This window comes from Pantherophis guttatus, chromosome 1, assembly GCF_059756535.1.
Source record: "Pantherophis guttatus breed Tessera chromosome 1, ASM5975653v1, whole genome shotgun sequence".
Taxonomy (NCBI): Eukaryota; Metazoa; Chordata; class Lepidosauria; order Squamata; family Colubridae; genus Pantherophis; species Pantherophis guttatus.
In genome coordinates, this window is record NC_142063.1 from 37,914,849 (window position 1) to 37,937,660 (window position 22,812).

The window sequence follows — 22,812 nt, forward strand, 5'->3', positions numbered from 1 at the left end:
ACGGGCCAGTTCAACAGGAGGCACAACTAATAACTAATGTTTGATGTGACTAGTCACAAGTTGTAAAAATGTCACCTCATGTTGAATGGAAAAAAAGGATTGGGTAACCCTTTCGTCTTTATGAAGTTTTGCCAAGAGATAAAGAAAATGTCACCACACCTTTGTACCCAGGTATGAAACTGGGAGCAGCAACAGAATGGGAAAGTGCAACCGAGTGCAACCTACTTTCTCTCCTGATTAATTTTTTAAGTATATACATTAACAACCTGTCGTCAAAATCAAAAACATCACTTTTCTGGTTTTGAATGTGGAAATAAATACATTGCAATTCATCAAAATGATTCATTGTTCTAATTACAGAAACCTAAATATTATGAATTAATAGCAATATATTAAATGTATGTGCTACCCAACTTTCAGAAACTCTTGAAATGTTGAAGGTTCTTTGCATAACACTGACTTAAAGATAGCTTGTTCAACTCAATTTTCTGGGTTTGTACCTCATAACTAACTACATGGGCTGGATTGCCTAACATGCTAAACTGAAATATGTTGGCCATATTTTTTGTTCAGCAACCTTCTACACATTTCTTTCCCCATAACCCCAAAACAAAGAGAAAATAACTTTCTCTATATTTATTACATTGCATACTTTTTTTTTTCTCTTTTGTAGAAGAGAGTGGAAGAATAGGCTAAACTGTAATCTGAAGAATTCTCTTACCTGGGAGAGTAAATCAAAATCCAAGAAAACAAGTTTTGAGTTGAGTTCTCAGAGAGTAAACACTTGGATTCCAAATCATTTATTCTGCAGTGGCAATGTTCTGGAGTAAGTAATTATATCATTTTAACAACACAATGAAAATTACTTAGGCACCTGCAGAAGTAGATCTCCAAAGTGAATGCCTGATATTTCTGGTGTCTCTGCATATTTATTCCACTGAAATCAACAAAAGCTTTATTCTACAATAAATAGTGTAGGTGACACCAGAAGCTATCAACCTTAGATTTCTACCTTCAGCGTCAGAATCTACAAAAATAAAATCTTATTCTTCAAAGTCAACCCACTGATCTGGTTTTTTGTTAATTTTGACTACTATCCTTATCTTGACTTGAATAGCTAATTTGCTGGCACACTGAAAGGTACTGGTGATCTCATTCTATTGCCACAGCTTGATAACCTGGCTTTTCATATAGTGAGAATTGTTTTATTTTTGATTTAGAATAACAAAGAGCTGTCAGTAACACAAACCACATTTTACACATGAAATAAATGGCCCCATCTATTCCTTCCATTGGACTTCTCTGACCATCATGACAGCAATTTATAACGATTACTGTTTATTTTCCCCACAGTTATTTTTCTAGCACTGCTTAGTGAACAAAGTGCTTTCTATTTCATTTTGTTTTTTCTCCTGTCCTATTATTTTTGCTTTCTCTTTGCTTTTCAAAATTTGCAGTCATCTTGGGAACTACAAATTTGTTTTTTGTTTTTTTTTAAGTTGAATTTGACATTCTCTGTTTTAAAATTTTCTAGTTATATTCTTTTCATTTGTTTGCCCCTTTGACTCAACATTTTTAATTGGAGAAATTATTCAGAGCTTATTTCTCTCCTTTTTCTTTCTGCCTCATCCAGACTTTCATTGGCTTCATCTTCAGGATTTGTTGTGGGGTCTCCTTGCAGATGGACCTAGACGGGGCCTTTCACAAAGTGGCTTTAAACCTTCCCCCACACCCCCACCCTTGCAAAAGACTGACTCTTCCTCCAGTGACAGCAGATGAAATCCGGATTGAGTTCGTCGTTTTTTTTCTCTCTCACACGTTTTATTCCCCTTGCCCTAAATCCACAGGGTTGCTTCCTTTCCATCCCGCGATGCACAGGCCGTCCGGATCAAGTGGTCCTAAACATTTCACAATTATGCTACAGAACTGTTGAACTGTTAAGAACCACTGCACCCAGCAGGCTGAGAGAACTTGGAGTTGGCCAGGGCTGGCTGGGCTGGGCTGGGCTGAGCTGAAGAAAGGGGGAGCGACCTCCCGCCCGCTCCCCCCACCTCCCCAGTCCCGCCGCCAAACAAAAAGTTCCGCGTCTGTCACGAAACCGCGGTTCACGTTTCTGCGCCTCCACGACCTGCTAAGCCAGACGAAAAAGAAAAAAAAAGGAGGGGGGGGAAGGAAGCAAGCGGGGAAAAAGGAAAAGCGGAAGCATAAAGACACCACAGACAAGCCTGCCTTGGACCCACTTACTCCTCGCAAGCGGCGCCACTTACAAAGTGCCAAGAAGATCCGGGCGAGAGACGCGCGCGCTCTGCCCCTCCGCACCATTCCCGCGCCAAGGACGGGCCAAGCCGGCGGCGGCGAGAGGGAGGGAGGAAGGGAATGCCGGGTGCGAGCCCGGCGGAGCTTCTTTAAATTATCCTGCCGGAGCGTCGAAAGTCGAAGTTGGGCTGCCCTGTCAGGCAGGGAGAGGTGGGCGCGCGCCCGGCCGGCTCCTCTCGCTCTCTCCTCGCCGTCCCGAACTGAGCTCGAGGTGCCTCGACCTGCTCTTCCTCTTATATACCCGCCCGACTCCTTCGCCGTCGCCTGCAGGGGCAAGCAAGAATGCGGCCCGCGCCCCTGCCGCGACCAGTTTTTCCAGGCGGCCTTTGCAACGACAGCAAGCGGGGTGGGGGTGGCGGGGAGGTGTGGAAGGGTGCTGACGGGGTGTGTGTGTGTGTGCGCGCGCGGTTTTTTTTTTTTTTCCTTTTCCCCCCACAGCGCTCATCTGGGTCGGTGTAAACGTAAGCAGGGAGCGGGCCGGAGGCAAACCTGTTCTGTGGCGCGTTTGGGCGCCTCCTGCCCTCACCCAGGTGCGCTCGTCATTGGGAAAGGAGTAACAGCGACAAGAACAAACAAACAAAAAAACACAAAACCGCTCAACAGGTTGGGCCGAGGCCGCCGAGGTCTCCTTAAATCATAGGGGAAGCATGGAAAGGCGTGGGGGGAGGGGGTGACGGCGAATATCTCAGGAAAAGCCAGGCTCCCTCCGCCTGGGCTGTCTCGCACGCGCGCCCTTTGCCGGCACCTCGGAGGGTGAGAACCCCTTTTGCACAAGTCCGCGAGGAACGCTGGGCTGGGGTGACAACGCGGTAACCAAGACGCTCAAACCAGGCGCAGGAATGGGGAGAGGGGCTTAGAGCAAGCCTCTTTTTGGGCGGGGGTGGGGTGGGGAGGGAGACTTAATGAGAAGGGCGAAGCAATTCCACGCGAACTGGCCAATTGATAAAACGTGGCCGTTTGGTGGCATGAGGTGGGAAAGTGACCTGCCTGGCTCAGTTCAAGTCCCACCGGTAAGTAGAAAAGTCACAGTTGGAGAATCACTTATGAACGTGGCTTGCACCGTTTTCCCAGCAGCTGCTTTTTCACCCTAATATGAGAAAATCTTCACCTCCACTTTGTCTCCACTAGTGTGCAATGATATATGCAGAATGGAGCCTTCTCCTTAGGTCAAGTGTTATTTTTTCTTCACAAATCAGCCGTTGACGTGAAGAATCAAACAGGGACCTTTTGGAAATGAGTTAGGTAATCAAGCCAAAGTTAGCCACCTTTCTGGATCTTTTCTTCTATTGTCAATATGGTGGAAAGGTGAAATTTGTGGCATATAGCTGATTGTATGCCTGAATCCTCTTTTCTGCCTTTCTGCCTTTACATGGATACAAAAGGACAGGTGGCAGCCCTGAAGATGTTGGAAGCAACATTAACAAAGTTCTCCAGTGTACAAAAAAATCCATATCTAACCCTGATTAAAGGTAAAGGTAAAGGTTCCCCTTGCACATCATGCTAGTTGTTCCCGACTCTAGGGGGCGGTGCTCATCTCCGTTTCTAAGCCGAAGAGCCAGCGCTGTCCGAAGACGTTTCCGTGCTTATGTGGCCACCATGATTACGGAATGCTGTTACCTTCCCACCAAGGTGGTCCCTATTTTTCTACTTGCATTTTTACATGCTTTCGAACTGCTAGGTTGGCAGAAATTTGAAATCTGTACATGTATATAAAAGCCAGCATGATATTAAATAGGGAGAGACCAGAATAAATCTGCACTTGACCGTGGAAATTACTGGGTAACTTCAGGCAAGTCACTGTCTTAAAAAATGATGGCAAGTGCATTCACATGAACACAGAGTGATGACATGGGCTGGATTTTCATAACATACAAGGTTAAAGGTGTTGATTGGTTTGTAGTTCAGTATGATACAGCTAGCATGAGCCACTCAAGCAGTCTTTCTATTAGTTTCACTGGGCTAGAGAAGGTTGAGAGCATTTCAAGTCACGCAGGCATTTCAACTCTTCTGGAAGTGACTCAGCGGGTGGAACCAGCATTAAGAGTCATTCAGCCCTTCCTGGGTTCAAAATGTGGCTGGTGTAAAAAAAAAAACAACCAGTTGTCAAGCTGGGTCATCCTATAAGCATTAACCTCCAGCTCAGCCGACACTCAAATAATAACATGCTCTTGCAGAAAACAATACATTCAGCAGCTGAACACAAATTGCCTTCAACATGAACCAGAATTCTATGGCAAAGTCCCATTCTGTTAGGAGCACAAAGACTTTCTCACATAGACAATTGTACTGAATGCATGAAAACGAGACTGACAAAACCTAAGTGTGGTCAGTAGAGGACTGATTAATTAGCACACTGGATTTGATAATGTTCCATTATGGTAAATGAAACTTCTCTCAGTTTCCACATCTTTCTTAGTTCATCCTACATGCAAACTTTATAAAACATTAACATGCATTTTAAGCATTTTATGTGGTTCCTCTTCTTGACACTGAAACTGTTTTGGAGTAATTACCATAACTACAGATGTAATGATCCAACACATAGCATGACAATAGAGACATGTCTAGGAAATTCCCTATAGGGCAACAGGATCAGGCTATGAGTAATGGTTTTTGCCAAAACTTTTGGTAATCCCATAGGCATGTCTTGTATAATTGACCTGTTTCCTGAACACAGAGACTACCTTGATTTGTTTTTGTGTTCATGTCTGTTAGCTCTGCACTTGCCTGAAACTGGCACTATCCAGAGAACTTAAAAGCAGAGGAAGGCAGAAGATGTGGGTTGCTATGCAAAGATGAAAAAAATCAAATATTGTAATCTGTTACTATCATAGAAAAGGGCCTTTAGGATGTGTTTTTGGACTCAACTACCAAACTAATTTAACTACCCTTGATTTTAATGCCCCTTGAAGTTAGAATGAGGATGGAGAATCATGTGGTGTTTTCCCTTAAGCAGAAAAATTGGCATTTGCACAAACCACAAAATTATAAGCAAACAATTGAGGGAAAGAGGTAGCTGTGTTATACAGCACTGCCTGTTTTGTAGATAAAAAGTTTGTTGCTGGTACCTCTAAAAAGCACAGCTGGGGAAGATGGACAGATAGGTTGGGTAAAAGTAAATAAAAGTGGAGATTACAGAGAGCCTCTAACCAGGCTAGAGGAATTAATATGGTTGTGTTCCAAATTGGGGAAAGTCTGAATCCAGGACAGGGAGCAAATGGATTCCATTCACCAGAGACAGGATGAGATGGTGCTTACCCACCTTATCTCCGTTCAAAACTTTCTATCAGTTTCTGGTCTGGATTTGCCATTCTGCTGAAGTTTTGATACAGCTGGCACATTTAAAATGGGAAGTGTAAAACATGAATTTCTTTTAAAAGAATCTTACGGGCATAAAATGCCTTGATGGAGAAGTGAGGGGAATGATGGAGAGAGAACATTCAATTTAGGGAGAATGTTGAATTTAGTAATGAATTAATCTGTCCTGGACTCAGAATGGTTTTTGCAATCTGACCATTGTGAGTACATGCCAAGAAAACCCTGTAGTGGCTTGGAGTGAGATTATTATGGGGTCAGTGGTACTCAGGCACTATAGGGCAGTCAAGGAAAAGATCTGAGATGGGAAAAATGATGGCAAGTTTCAATCAAATGCAAGCACAAAATACTACTTTGAGTTTTGCTAAGTCCAGCAAAGCCTGGGCAGATGGTTGCTGGGCTGGGATGGGACGGGATGGGATGGGACGGGACGGGACGGGACAGTATAGGATAGATGCTTATAAAATTTTATGCAAAACTCAGATTAACAATTCTAACTTGGTTTGGAGGACAAGGAGTCACTGTGCCTTAAAAGGATAAATGGGAAGTATTAAGATGAGTATTTCATAATAGACTGTCATTCCATTCTCATTTGATAAGCCAGTGGGCCAGCTTGTTACCCCTTTCTACACATGGTTTAAATAAGTCCAGCATGATCATATATTAAAGGTAGTTTATGTCAACTCGGGATGAGCCTGTCTGCATAGAGTATTTTTTCGAAAAAATGTGGATAGTTGTTCCTATTTAGATTAGAGTCTTCACTAAATGAACCACAGTGGCTTTAATAGAAGTGCTGCTCAGTAGGCACAATGAAAAGGACAACAACATCATTTGTGTTTGATTGCAAAATGACATTTGAATACTAGGCATTGCAGTTGTAGAGTTTGGTTGTTACAGTGTATGTTGGATTTTTTTAAATACAATTTTGTCTGCAAATGTGCACAGGATTGAATAGACTTTCCTTCAATATGGCATACCTGATCCAGATTTTTAAAAATGAAATTAATAATTTCCCTATTATCAGTTTCTGGAAAGCAGAGATCAACCTTTCCATCTCTTTTTGTTAATTCCATTCTAGCTGAGCTCTCTAGTTAATTTGATAGTCCAAAAACATCAGTGAACACAATCTTAATCTTGTCCAGTTAGTTTCCCTCCATTCCATTTAGTTTTTTATAGAAGGCCACTGAGCTTGAATGCCCCTATTTATGTAAGCAGGAGCACATTTCTAATGCTTTGGTGCACAAATGAAACTAGCAGTATTTCAGATTGGAAGTACCTCATTCTCAGTAATACATGGAAGGCTTATAAGAGAAAAGATATATTTCTAATGGGAAAGAGTTTCAGGAGAACCAGTTAGAATATGTGCTGTGAATCCAAAGAGTATGGAAAGCCATGCTGAAATAAGATATTATTCTAATTCAGAGAATAGTAGCCAAGTCTTGCATTTAACTATATACCAGCATTATGATAGATGTAGAAGTTGTTGCCCTGTCCCTTTAAGGTCTGCCATGAAAACATTACAGTGGGAAGAGTCTTATAGCTACCAATTCAGGTCTTCAAGATGCCATTGGAGTTCCAGTAGGTCCTATAAAGGTGATAATTCAGGCCTGGAAATTCTTAATCTTATTACTTTGCCTGCCCTAGTCTGAGAATACTGCTTCATTCAGGGCACCCTCTGCCAATAAAACCACAGATGCTAATGAAATTTACTACTTCTGGATTTTCTATAGCCTATTATCATTTTTTTTAAAAAATCCCCCCATGCCCAATTCTCGAGATTGCCTGGTCAAGTCTGTATTACCCATACTTTTAATCAACCAATGTGCAAAGTTGCTTTTGACAATATATTATTGTGGCTGACCATTGGCGCTGCCAGCAACTATTTTGTGATCATAAATCCCTACTGGCTCCAACAATAACCTTGAAGTGGAATGGCAATAGAACATAAAATAAATCCTTTGTAAAGTAGTGTGAAACTACTTTTAGTTTCCCATCGACTCAGACCAGATGGGAAAGAGTAGGTTTAAATTTTAAAAAGTATGTTTTGGTCATAGATCAGGAAAAATATCTGTCTTGGATTTATAGCTTTGGGCAGTATATATAGTCTCTCCCCCCCCCTTTCCAGATTCTTTACAGACATCACTTTGCCACACAGAATTCACTGTGTCTAGTATCCTAAGTTTTACATATATCAAAAGACAAAAGAAAAATACTGTCTGGGGATCTTCTGGTCTGCAAATTTTAACTTAATCCAGAGGTGTGTGTATAGGATGGAGAGTATATTTGCAAGAGGAGTTGTGCAGAATTAACACTCCAGAGCCTTTGGTTTTGCCTATTGACTACAGCAGCTTCCTCTTCATAATGTAAGTTGGATGCTCCCCATTCCCAAGCCAACGCTAAGTAACCATTCATCATGGCCAATAGTCCCTGGACCTCCTATGGCTTGTTATTTGGCTGCTTTCTGATGTGGGCAGATTTCCTTTTAAAACACTAGACCGGAGCCATCCAAGTTTTTTTATTATTATTTTCTAAAAATGCATAAGAGACCTAGAGGCATATTGTACTTGTAAATAAAGTTCATACTAGAAGTTGGCACTTTGTTTGCAGCATGGCCAGATTCCACCTAATTTTATTTTTTAATTAAAACAATCTATTTAAAAAGTCAGATGGGAGAGGGAATTTAGGGGATGGCGGAGGATTTGTTGGTAAGGCATTGACTGTCATGGGCACCAGGTGTCCTATCTCTGAATTAGGAAATACTCAGATCTCTTCTTGATCTCCACAATCCTTTTCAGTCCTTGGATAGTCTTGGATAGTCTTGGATAGACCAAGATTCTTCATGCTAGATTCCCAGTCTGCCTTCCTCATTTGATAGCCTTTGATATGTTGACTTGATAACCCCATGTTAGCTGAGAATTCTGGGAGCTGTAGATCTGAAACATCTGGTGAGTGTCAAGTAAACAAAAGTAGAATAATAGTTCAAGAAACATATATTAAGAAGAGAAATACAGGTGAGGTACTATCTTATGCAAGCAAAATTATGCACACATGTACAGTAATTGAGACTGCACCCATATATTGTTTACTTTGAGATTTTCAATTATAAATTGTCACTGTCCTGGACAGTTTAAATTGGGTCTTCAAAGACACCATACACACACACATACACACACACCCTCAAAGATCAATAGAAGAGAATATGCAGTATATACAGTATATAGCTCAGGTTTGTACAGATTTGAATAGGCTGTTTGGAGCAAACCCTACACTCACTGATCATGTTACCTTGTCAGGGAATGAAATGTCTGCAAGCAAATAACCAAGCTCAAAGAGCAAGAAGGACTCTAATGTATGTTCAAACAAAAACATGGGAAAAGCCAAGCCTTATTCAGGAGAAAACAAGTCTGTGAAATAAAATTCAAGATTATCAAGTCTATGAGACTCTTGCATTTGAGTAAATTTCTCTGTGAAACCATATAATCAATCCAGATTACAGCAAGGCTTTAGTTACTGGTTTTTATTATTGTGAGCCTTGCAGCATTATTTTACTATTTAGATGATGAGCAGGTAGGTAACTTCTAAAGAAAATTTCAAAGACTGTCTTTGTTGAAAAGACACAAGAAAAAAAACATGTCTGAGTGTATCCTCTTTGTTGAAAGTATGCAGAGTTATTGTTAGTGTTATTTTTAGTTATGCATCTTTTAGCATCCTCCTTGGCTGTCTACATGTCCCAATTTTCAAATACCCTGTGAAAAATTTTCTTTGTTGATATCTTTAGTTTGCATTGAGTGATCTTGTGAGAAGCCACCAAAATTGCAGAGCACTCAACAGATTCAATGGAAAACAAGAGATTCAGATGAGTATGTTGCATGAAATCAACAGTGTGAAAAGCCACTGCTCCAGGCAGCTATGGTTGCTTGTGAGTAAAATGCCATACTGTCTCAGACAACACACATACACAAATCACTTCATGCTAAACAAACCATTTCCAAATATTTTATTGAAAACCATAGCAGCACATCATAGAAAAGAATAGAATAGAACAGAATAGAATTTTTATTCGCCAAGTGTGATACATACAAGGAATTTGTCTTAGTGCATATGCTCTCAGTGTACATAAAATAAAAGATACGTTCATCAAGAATCATAAGGTACAACACTAAATGATAGTCATAGGTTACAAATAAGCAATCAGGAAACAATATCAATATAAATTGTAAGGATACCAGCAACAAGGTTAGTCATACAGTCATAAGTGGGAGGAGATGGGTAATGGGAACGATGAGAAGACTAATAGTAGTGCAGACTTAGTAAATAGTTTGACAGTGTTGAGGGAATTATTTGTTTAGTAGAGTGATGGCATTCGGGAAAAAACTCTTCTTGTGTCTAGTTGTTCTGGTTTGGAGTGCTCTATAGCGTTTTTTGAGGGTAGGAGTTGAAACAGTTTATGTCCAGGGGTCTGTAAATATTTTCACAGCCCTCTTTTTCACTCATGCAGTATACAGGTCCTCAATGGAAGGCAGGTTGGTAGTCATTATTTTTTCTGCAATTCTAATTATCCTCTGAAGTCTGTGTCTGTCTTGTTGGGTTGCAGAGCCAAACCAGACAGTTATAAGAGGTGCAGATGACAGACTCAATAATTCCTCTGTAGAACTGGATCAGCAGCTCCTTGGGCAGTTTGAGCTTTCTGAGTTGGCACAGAAAGAACATTCTTTGTTGTGCTTTTTTGATGAAATTTTTTATGTTAGCTGTCCATTTTAGATCTTGCGATATGGTAGAACCTAGAAATTTGAAGATCTCTACTGTTGATACTGTGTTGTCTAGTATTGTGAGAGGTGGAAGTATGGAAGGGTTTCTCCTAAAGTCCACCACCATTTCTACGGTTTTGAATCATGACATTTTAAAGGTAATAAAGCACATACCGGTAGTTCTACTGTATTTGGCATGTAAATACTTAACAGACTGAGGCATTAGAAATAGGAACATGCAATGCTTACTTGAGAAACATGAGAAATCTTATCAAAATTTTATTAAGTTGCTTTCAAATTCATATAATTATACCCCCATATCAGATTCTCTAGAAGGCTGATTAATTTTCATTTCACTATCTATAGAAATTTGCAAATTTATTCATCTGCTTAACATACTGATATTTTTTGATTTCTGAAATTATCTAAGTTTCCCCTCATCTCCTACAGTAGGAATCTCTAAATTCATGCTAAGATTTGCTTTACATTTATCAAACTGAACATGCCACAAAACACCACAGAATATCCTCACTGTACAGTACGAGACTTCTTGTGCTGCATTACAGACAGACAGATCTTTTTTCAAGATAGGCCATTTCATTGCCAACCAGTTTTTCAATTTTCTTTTTCAATGTTTTAGGAGTACTGAGGATGTTCTCGGTTCTTACTCACCTGGGATCTAGGTGAAGTTAAGATTCCCCTCTTCCTCCCCCCCTCATTTTTTTCCTCTTTGTTAAAACCTCTGAGTTTTTCCAGACTTGCTTATATCTTTCCCCATTATTTCTCTTCACAGATGTTGATCTTCACAGAGGTTTCAGTCCTCTTGGCATCTTTACTTCACATATCAAAAAAGTTATTTGTTAGGCAATCTACTATTCAGTTTCTAATGCAATGGCCAATAGCTGATCACGTTGTTTCTTAGAATGCTAAAGGTAGAATTATACACTTTTAAGTAATTCTACATTTTATTAAGAAGGGTTGATTCACACTATCTACCACAGCAAAGAGCTCAAGAGATCTCAGTGGCAGGGAGCATTGCTCTGAGTGCAACATAGCCCTTCTGAATCTGAAGTCCTCCCATCCTGGCCTAGTACTGCCTATGGTGACTAGGGATAATGGGAACAATAGTCCTGTATATTGAGGTAATAAAAATTGAAGAGCAGCAGCAGCAAAGGTTTCAAGTCCTAGTTTTACCAATGAACACTACAGTTTGATTCGGTATCATGTATTACTTCCTGAAAGCAAAATACAATCTGACAGGCTATTATGGGAATACATTTTGGATCTATGATATCCTTATAGGCAGACTATTTCTTTTAATAAGGATTTGGGTGTGTTTTTTTAAAGTCAGATATAAAAAAGAAATCTCCATACTAAGTTAATCCTAAACATCATAAGCATTCAATTGCCTTTTCCAATCGGTTGTAGTTGTTTGTTTGCCTTTCTTCCTTACAGTCACCAAGGAACATCATGTATCTAAAGTTTTGAAAAAAATGACAGAGACGGAGAGAGAAGGTTAGTTGTCTGAGTATTACTATAAAACAATACCTTCCTAGTCTTAATATCTGCCTAAAATAGCTACAGGTAGTCTTTGACTTACAACCATACATTTAATGACCATTTGAAGTTACAATGGCACTGAAAAAAGTGACATATGACCAGTTCTCATACTTAACAACTGTTGTCACATCCCCATGGCCATGTGATCAAAATTCAGGCCCCTGGCAACTGGCATGTATTTTTGAGAGTTCCATTGTCCCAGGCTCAAGTGATCACCATTTGCAACTTTCCCAGTTGGTTTCTGACAAGCAACGTCAATGGGGAAGCCAGATTCACTTAATGAGCACATAATTCATTTAACAATTGCAGTGATTCGTTTAATAACTGTGGCATGAAAGGTCATAAAATGGGGCACAACTCAATTAACAACTGCCATGCTTAGCAATGGAAATTTTGGGCTCAGTTATGGTTGTAAATCAAGGACTATCTGAATTGCAATGTAGTACTTGACTCTATCAGGATCTTCTGAAATGCTACATTTTGTCTTCTACTGCATTTTTTTGTTTTGTTTCTTGTTTGGTTTTTATCTGTGAGTCTGCTTTCTCATCCTAGTCATTCCAGAAAATATTTACTTCTCAAGCTGAGAACATAAAACACCCTCAAAATTACTTTTCTCCTTTCTGAATAATTTGAGTCTACTTGAATGTTGTTATATAAGAAATGTTTTATATATATATAAAACCTTCCTTGATTGTTTCATATTTCACAGCCGTTGTCAAAATATCTGTGCAAAATAATTCCAGTGCAAAAATGTTGCTGACAATTTGGTTGCTGGAATAGACAACTATTAAAATGCTGATATCTATGTATATATCAACATAATATACAAACATGTATGCTAGAAACTTTGCCTATGAGGCTTGAAGACTATTTCATATCCAGAGAAAAGTAGAAAACATTTCATCATGCCTCTGAAGCAATGTGAAACTTGTTCCACATTATGGAAGGAGCCATTTTTCTAATAACCTGAAACCCCAATGGGGATTTTGCAGACTTTGTTAAATGGCTATAAAGAAAAAGAGAGCTGTCAGCAAGTGTGCCCTGAAGAGGGAATTTCAGCTAATCACAGATCCACAACAATACTCTTTAAAATCCCTGTTCATTTCATTTTATTCAGAATTTAAATCTGTCTGGGTACATTACCAGAAAGTTTAACTAAGTAGCCAGGAAAATAAACGTGATGCCCACTGTTGCCCTTCTAAAAAGCTGAGGAATATAATTGATTTGATTCTAGAGACCTCCTGTTTGAACTTGTTGATTTCAAAACTGACCACCTTGGAGATCTGGGATAGTACATACACTGTACCAGGATTCAGAGTTTCAAGTGGAAAAGGAAGTACTTTTATAATTTTGTACAGATTAGAAAAAAGAAGTATCCCAAAGTCTGTTTCAAGAAGTAGACTAATCTTGCTAAATCTTGTTTAAAAATAAAACCTTGGAGAGACACCATCCTTGATCTAAGAAAGCAAACTAGATTATTCCAAAATGGTTTAAACCCTCACCGTATCCCCAAATTGTCTGTTCCCAGATAATGCTCAGGAATAGTCCTTTCCACACATAATTGTGGGAGGAATACAATATACAAAATTCCTACCCAACACAACCAATTTCAATAGCTCTAGTGCCAGCAAATCTGGAGCATACAAATTTGAGCAAGGCTGATTTGGAAACCGTCTGGACAGACGGACGGACAGATTGATGGGAGGGAGGAGGGAGGAAGAGAGAGAGAGAAAGAGAGAGTCTTGTGATCTTCAGTTGGGAAAAGAGTTAAAAAGCAGCAATTTCACATGGGATTTGGGGATGAAGGATAGAAAAAATGTGTGCTTGTATAAAAGAAACTTTGCAATTCTGTGATGCATCTATGTAGTTAAATCCTGGCTGCTTAATTTAGGGATCTGTTCTTACTCAAAGTTTATTCTGCTTATAAATTGACTACAGATACCAATGTTTTCTGAGCTCTTTATTAATACATAGAAATAAAACTTATGGTTAACTTTGAAAATACTACTGTTCAAGTAAAAGAATCAGCTGTTCTTATAAATACTCCTGACTCTGAATACTTTCGGTCCTCTAGTGTGTGAATAAAGGATAATAACTCAGAGCAATAAGACTGGTCTGAAAACATTCTCATGGAATTCAGCGCAAACATAAATGTCCTTTTTAGAGATGGACTGCGAAACCGGGAAAAAAAGTAAGCTACTGTAAGTTGAAGTTTAAAAAAAATCTGCATTACACAGATTGGTTATTCTTGCACAAAAAAAACCTTTCCCCTAATTTCCAGAGCAACTTAAAAATCATTTTAAATCATTTTGGAAGTAATAAAACAAAGCCTGAAGATTTGAGAAAGAACAAGACTGAGAAGCAAATTAGTTGCTATTAATTTATTTATGCACAGGTCTATAATTGAAACTACAAAGTGCTTGCAGGTTAGCCAAATAATGTACTATGAGTTGTATTTACATCACATTTGTCTTTACTGAAACTGAAACATGCCTAAAACATTCTTCTGGTTCAAGTGTCTTAACTCTCAGCCATTTCTATACTCAAATCATTCTTCAAGCAGAGAAACAAGCCTATTTGCTGACGATTACTGTAAAAGTCAGTGGCAAAATGACAAACTCAAAGCAGAGGATCATGACCTCACTCATCCCATTTTCCACATTGTGCTGCATGACCAAATGATGTACAACGATGAATGCTCATTTTAAAAAAAACTTACCAAGTTCAGGATGCCAATTTATTGAAAAACTCGATGACTTTTGCATGCCCTGCAGTCTTGGCCTATGGAGAAAAAAAAAAGATTGCAATGCCAGTAAGCACCATCCCATTTACATACCCTAAGGAGCATGGTGGCTCAAATGATTGGAACATTGGGCAGAACTTTAACAAGCCCAGGTTTGAGACCTGAGAGCTGCCATGGGGCAGGGTTGAGCTCTCATCCTGCACTCCAAGTCCTGTTGGGGACATGAAAGGAACCCCCAACTGGGTGTTCCCAGGGCAATGGTGGTGTCACTGGCTAATCCTTTCAACCCAGAAGTACCTTGGTGCTTCTGACTTGGGTGCAAAATTTACATATACTGTATATCCTCCATACACATAGCAATAGCAGTGGCAATAACAATTAGACACTCTGGGTGGTTTACAATGTCAGCATATGGCCCCCAACAATCTGGATCCTCATTTTACTAACCTGGGAAGGATGGAAGGCTCAGTCAACCTTGGGCCCTGTCAGGATCAAACTTCAGGCTGTGGGAAGAGTTTGCATGCTATACTGCATTCTAATCACTAGTCATCAGGGCTCCTCAATATTATAATATGTTCCTATAAGCATTGTCCTGTTTTATTGTCCAGTCAAGGCTCTGCTCCAAAATTCTTCAATACTTAATACCTTCCCAGGAACAATTTTACATTCTTTGAAACTTTAGAAAAATTGGATCAATGTTTCTATTTCATCAAGTTTAAAATTACATTGTCTAGCTACACCCCATCCAAGAGTTGAGGACTGCTTGAAAGACACCCATTGTTCAAAAGAAAAAAAAGTGAGTCATTTTATTTTTCTTGGTCATCTGATTTTCTATTCACTCTTATGGCTATTTATTTCTTCTGAGACTTTATTACATATTATGCTACATGGGCTAGAAACCTCTTTCAGCTGTGCTAGCAGGAGACGCATGAAAAATAGATAAATAATCTACATATAATACACACACTTAATTAGAAAGGTTAATTCCATTAACTGTATTAAGGCTATGGCTAGACGGCAGTTCTTTCCCTCTATACATATGCACACATACAGAGACATACACTGCAATTGTATAGGTATTTGCATAAAATTCATGGCAATTACCCATTTGAGCAATGTAATTCTTACTTGCTGGCCCAACTATTTCTCTTTATTTGGAGGCAGCACTATCAAACTGAATTTGCCCCAGTCATCCATGAAAGTTAACTACATGGAACAGATGTAACTCATCTACAGTTGGTCTTGCAAAATCTCCCTCAATGTGATTCTCATTAAAACATCTGAAAAAGCTTCTTTTAAGGCTTTGAGCATGACCTAGCAATATTCCCTGCATCTAGAACCTAAATTGGAATATAAGGTATAGTCATCCACAGTCATTCTTACCACGTTAGCTGGAGTGTTTCCATCATAACCAGTTTGATTCAGATCTACCCCAGCTAAATGCCATGCCAGCAGACCATCAAGATCTCCGTGAAAAGCAAGACTGCAAGAAAAATATATTATTATTCTAAATATTCTGAGTTCAGAGAAGTACAGTTCACTTTACAAATATACAGAAAACCAAGCTTTTATAGAAGGATAATTAACCACTTTTCATTTCTGCCATATATTTGTTTTCTGTAATTCTAATTAAAGTATTTTTTATTTTATTTATTATAAATGCTTGTATGCTAAGTCATTTTTATGTCAGTCTCTAATGGGTTTATAACCATAAAATTCAATAATAAATCAATCAATATATTAATATACTGCTCAAAAAAATAAAGGGAACACAAGCAGAAGACATCCGAGATCTGAATGAATGAAATAGCCTTATTAAATACTTTGTTCTTTACATACAGTAGTTTATACACTGCTCAAACAACTAAAGGGAACACAAAACTACTGTATGTAACGAACAAAGTATTTAATAAGGCTATTTCATTCATTCAGATCTCGGATGTCTTCTGCTTGTGTTCCCTTTATTTTTTTGAGCAGTGTATATCACAAATAAAAGGTACAATCAGTGTTTATAATATTATTATCATCATCAATCAAGCAGATTCATCCCAAATTCAAGTACTTTTAGACATTCTTGCTTTAGTCCCTAAATGTACATTGGAAAATCTATATTGTTAAAGTATCTCTATCATCTATCTATCTATCTATCTATCTATCTATCTATCTATCTATCTACCTACCTACCTACCTACCTACCTACCTACCTATCTCTTCAAGAGCTAAAAAATGAGTTATATGAAGAGCCTGGATAGCTCTGCAGACAAGGCACTGTAATTTAACACCAGCTGTCTGCAATTAAAGTAAGTTCGAATCTTGCCAGGCTCAAGGTTGACTCAGCCTTCCATCCTTTCTAAGGTAGGTAAATTGAGGACCCAGTTTGTGGGGGCAATAAGCTGACTTTGTATAAAATATACAAAAGTATGGAGGCTATTGCTTAACGCACTGTAAGCCGCCCTGAGTCTCCGGAGAAGGGCAGCATATAAATCAATTTGTTTTAAAAAAACAGAGACAGAGAAATTGCAGAACTGGGAAACTTAATTTTTAGAAGAAAAAACTGGGGAAAAAACTTTTCTTTTTGTTTCTTTTTTGTTCTTCCATTTAATCATGTCTGATTCTCAGGGACAGGTCAAGTCCCTGCCTGGCAAGGTTTTTCAGAAATGGTTTGCCGTTGCCTCCTTCCTAGGGCTGAGAAAAAGTGACTGGTCCAAGGTCACCCAGCTGTTTTCATGTCTTTATGGTGGGGCTAAAAATCACAGTCTCCCAGTTTCTAGCTTGATGCCTTAACCACTACCCAAAACTGGTGTAGCGTTATTGTAGTACTCTCCACATATTTAAAAAGATGACTCATAGATGGGAGCCCTGTCTTCTAACGTTTCAGAGTATAGAACATAGAATAATTACTCAACAATCGATCAAGCTCATCTCCGAGCTCATCTTCACTGGATGTATTCAAATAACATATTTCAGGGATGCTTGAATCTGGATTCCTGCACTGAGTAGTAGTTGGATTCCATGGCCTAAATAACTCCTTACAATTCTATAATGTAGTATGATTCTTGTGTGTAATTTTTACTTAGATATTTCAAAGTAAAATGATCCCTATTTAAAGAATAATGCTTACAGTTTAGCAACAGCAGAGATTATAATTAATTTAAAACATTAAAACAGAGTCTTACATTAGAATGTTAATTATGCTAACCATCTTCCTGGTTTGTTGGCATTTTCAAAGTAGTTTTGTTTTGCTCTTTTAATCTTTTGTGCTAGTTCTTCTGTTTCCATTAAATTGAGTTTGTTTTATCAGTTCCATTTGTTTTTTTTTAATTTCTTTTTTGTAGTTCTTTCTGTGACTCTGTTTCCAGTCTTTTTACTAAAACCAATTTCTGAGAAACTGTGCTTAGAGTCAAAGCACTAATGTGAAATACTTAAAAAGTGTCAGGTTTGAAAAGTTTAGTGAAACATAATAAGTGGATCAGCTATCCTCCAATTCTTATAACATGCACCTGATAGCAATTCAAAAAGACTGGACTTGAAAAAAAAACTGACCTTCATTTTCTCCATGCAGACTGAAACATTTGAAATCATAGTCCCAACGAGATGGTTTATTCATGGAAGTTACATAGATGACTGAAGGAAACTGGGAAGCTCATCAGATTCACTTATTGTGTTTGCCTAACCTTTCTTCTTCAGCACCCATATTTACTCTAAATTGCATTCATTTTGTGGAGTCCTTGGTGCTCTCTTGAGTTTGGTTCTTTTCTTGCAGACATTTCATTACCCAACTTGAAAAGTCTGCAAGAAAGCAACCAAGCTCAAAGAGCACCAAGAACTCCACTGTTCAATCCTGAGTTACAAATATTATCTTCTATTGGTACTGTAGTTCATTCATCTTTTCCAATCAATATAATCAAATGGTAATGTTCTGTTGACATATACTGTCTCAACTGCAGAGGGAGGAGTGGGTTGCTTTTCCAACATTCCATTATTAGAGAAAAATCAAAACTCTTAGCAGGTAAATGAGGCAAGCTGGTTTTTATTCTTCACATTGTTGATTATTCTTAACCAATAAAAAAAGCAATCTATGAACCTGTGGATAGACATGGTGGAAGCATGAATGATTTACTAGGATAGAAAAGAATGGAGAGGGGTAGTGAATGAGGTTACTATAAATTATCTTTACCTAAATGTCCTTTTCTTTTGTGTATATGATTTTAATTTCTTCGGCTTACTATTTCTTACTCCTTTTCTCTGATGATGATGATGATGATGATGATGATGATGATGATGATGTTATCCAATTAATCAAGTCCAACTCATTATGATTTTATGGGCCAGGTCTCTCCACATCTTCCAATCTTGAACTATTTCTTTGAATTTTTCTATACTCTGGCTGGTGTCAGCTTTGATAATGCCCAGCCATCATGTTCTTTGACAGTCTGGTTTCCTTTTACTGCTAATACTTTCAAACATTTCTCCAGTGAAACCCTTTTCTGTACTTTGCTTAATATTGCTAGTCCTAATAAAGAATAGAGTGATAGATATGAATTTATTTATGTATGACATGGCAATTTTTTTCTTTCTGAGGAGGAGTATTGTTCAAAGGAAGCATAAACCTAAAATGGGTGGATTTTAGCAATAGTTTCTTGTGATTGCATCAATTGGGCCCTTCACGCACGTATTTTACTATTCGTGCTTATCCATCTTGTGCAATATAATAGGGCCAAGATATCCTTGTTCTCTGCACTCTGTAGCACTAAAGCTATAATATATGAGCTTTAAAAAACTGGACAATCACTAGATGGCAGCAAAGAGTTATTTCCATAGAGTTACCCCCTTGGCAGCCATCTAGTAACCATCCAGATATGCCCAAATATGGAACCCTATCTTCAGAATAATAAAATTGGTACCTACAATTTTTGGGGGAGAACCACACGTTTTTTAAAGGGTGAGAAACAAAAGGCTTGGAAAAGATGCCAGAAAAAGAAAGACAAGATTACAAAAGCCCAAATAGCTGAACAAGCAATACTGCTTGATGAATCAGCTGCATAAATTAACAAGGGCGTTTGGGAAGAAGTTTTCGACAGGCTGGTTTCACCCAGAAGGTGTGCCCATGACCAAAGGGAAAGAGGCACAGGCAGTTTCATATTTCACAACATCACAGCTATCCCATAAAATGCAGTTTAAAGGGGATGTCTTGCATTGAAGTTGCTTCATGTTTCATGTTTTTGCTTCAAAATTCAATACTCAAATACAATATGAGAACAAAGCAGTCACATAAGCATGCTATTATTTAATATTAAAAATGATCACATAATCTCCAGCCTCCTAAAAGATACTTGCCTCCTCAAGTTTCCAAACTAGAGGCTAAGGAGGCGTTGCAAAAGAACAGGTAGGCAGGACATATAAGGTACCTAACGTGCTACACCTCACTTAAGGGCTGCTCCTATTATTAGGCAAAGTGAAGCAGCCACCTAAGGCAACAGAGGCTGGAGGACCGGAGAAACAGTCCCCTGGCCAATTCAGCTAAATCCTTGGATGGAACTCCACCTACCACATATCTATCCTGCATCAAATAAAGTAAGACTTTATAGTGGTTACCCATGACTAGAAAAATACCATTTCCTTTTCTTTTAAACAATGTATTTTCTACAAACATTGTGGGATCTTTTCCTCAGTCAACATTCAATGGGCAGTTAGATAGTTTAGAATGGACTTGTAAAGATGCAACTAATATATTTTAGAAGTTGGATCTTAGAAAAGATCTGAAGCACCAATCCATGCAGAGATGCATGGAAGCAAATTCCAATGAACATAAAGCAAGAAGCAAAGCAGACTCTACTTCGAGCTACAATCACAGGACGCTCACCCCCACCCTGAGCTCCATTTTCGCTGGCAGAGGGATGCACGAGGCTGTTGTGACTGAAAACAGGGCCCAGGGCACACAAACGGCCCCCATGGGTTCCATTTTCACTGGCAGAGGGCTAGCAAAACAAACTAAAAGAAAAAGAGAAATGTTTCCCCTTTTGCATTTGAGTATGCAAGAAGGGACAGGAAAGGAGAAAGGGAAAGAGGAAAGAAAAAGAAAAAAGGGGAAGATGGGAAGAGAGGAAGGAAGAAGAAAGGGGAAGGAAGAGGGAGGGAGGGAAGGAAGGGAAGGGAAGGGAAGGGAAGGGAAGGGAAAGGAAGGAAGGAAGGAAGGAAGGAAGGAAGGAAGGAAGGAAGGAAGGAAGGAAGGAAGATAGATTATAATGAGAGTGAGGGAGGGTCTGAGAGAAGTCCTGCCTTAGCACTTGGCCACCACAGGTGCCCCTGACACGAGTGACTTCGAGCTGTCCACCCACGTCCCCCTGACCATGCCCCCCCGCTCCCCCTGAGGTTAAACACAACCCTGATGCCGCCCTCAATGAAATCAAGTTTGACATCCCTTCACTAGACCAGCAGGGACTGTTGTCCACATTCTTTGGATATCATTGGCATTGCCTCATGTTTAGATTACTGTGGTAAATTCCTGGCAGTTTTTCTCAATCCCTCTATCTCTCCCTGATCTTCGTTCATAACAATATTGCTTGGGATGTCTTGGCTCTTCCATGTTATTCTCATGCCTTCATGCAATACAGGATTCTTCACTGGCTCCCTATTCAGGTCACTATAGAGCCCACTATAAATTATTAGTGATTATGTTTACAGCCTTCCAGGATTAAACAGTACAATACAGAATAGACAATACCTGACTCAACAGTATACCTGTCACAGGGTTCTAGATGTCTTAGTAGATAACCACATAAACATGAGCCAGCAGTGTGCTGTAGCTGCCATAAAAACCAATGCAGTCCTAGGCTGCATCAACAAAGGTATAGCATCAAGATCACAAGAAATGGTAATACCATTCTATATAGCACTAATAAGTCTACACTTGCACAAAACTGCATCCAGTTCTGATCAACACTATATATAAAATATGCTGAGACCCTAGAAAGAGTGCAGAGAAGAGCAACAAAGATGATACGGGGTCTGGAGGCTAAACCATACGGTGAATGGCTAAGGGAACTATATTTAGCCTAACAAAAGAGAAGGCTTAGGAGTGACATGATAGCCATCTTCCAATACTTGAAGGGCTGTCACAGAAGAGATTGATTTATTCTCTAAAGCACCTGGGGACAGGACAAGAAGCAATGGATGGAAGCTTGCCAAAGGAGATCCAGCTTGGAACTAAGGAGCAATTTTCTGCAAGTGAGAACAATTAGTTAATGGAACAGCTTGCCTCCCAAAGTTCTGTGTGCTCCATCACTGGAAGTTTTCAAGAAAAAAATAGATAACCATTTGTCCAGGACAAAATAAAGTGTCCTGCCCTGGAAAGGGGGTTGGACTAGAAAACCCCCAAGATCATTTCCAGCCCTATAATTCTGTACTCTTCAGTATCTACTGCTCTTTTTTCTCCCTACAATCCTGTTTGTTCTTTATATTCCTCTGAGCACAGCCTTATTCTGATACCTCCATTATGGCCTCCAGATTATAAACCTGGCTGCGTGACTCTGGAATCAGTTCCCTTCATCTTTATAGAAGTCTGATGGCCTTTAAAAGGATTTAAATACTTTTTATTTAGTCACTTTATTTATTTACTTTTTTGACCAACTACTCCTCAAAACCACTGTGTGCAATGTGGGAATAATACAAGAATGCAGGTGAAATATTGTAAGCACTTGGACATGATCTACTGGTACTGATGTTCTACAGATACTGTTGTTTATTAAGATTACTATTATAATTAAACTACAAAGTAGACTTGATTTGTCACATGTTCTAGATATATGTGATCATCTAAATTGTTAAATTGTTGATTTAACAATTTACCAATCAGTTTATCAATCAGAATAAAAAGTGTATAAATGTGCAGAAGTTCATCAAATCGCCAAATCAATTACAAGGCACCCAATCTGATGCATGAAGTTGATTTGGCAATTTAATTCAAAGATTTGATTTTAAGACGAGATAACTGAATCACCACTTTAAATTGAATCTTCACATAGCTCTAGAGAGTTTTCAACCTAACTCACCTCACCAATTTTCTGTACACTAACCTTGGAAAAAAGATCAAATAAGACAGAAAAATAAAGTTATTATTTTGTATGTTGA

General features: G+C 38.8%; 1 protein-coding gene across 1 annotated transcript in view; it reads right to left on the reverse strand.

Moving 5' to 3' along the window:
* Window positions 1-9,613: 9,613 nt before the first annotated feature.
* Window positions 9,614-22,812, reverse strand: part of ASPG (asparaginase) — an 82,092-nt gene continuing 68,893 nt past the window's right edge. Inside the window, exons 14-16 of the mRNA XM_034418561.3 lie at window positions 16,066-16,165; window positions 14,659-14,720; window positions 9,614-11,855 (exon numbers count right to left, since the gene is read on the reverse strand). Of these exons, the coding sequence (XP_034274452.2) occupies window positions 14,664-14,720; window positions 16,066-16,165 (157 nt within the window). The 3' untranslated portion in view covers window positions 9,614-11,855; window positions 14,659-14,663. The remainder of the gene's footprint in view (window positions 11,856-14,658; window positions 14,721-16,065; window positions 16,166-22,812) is intronic.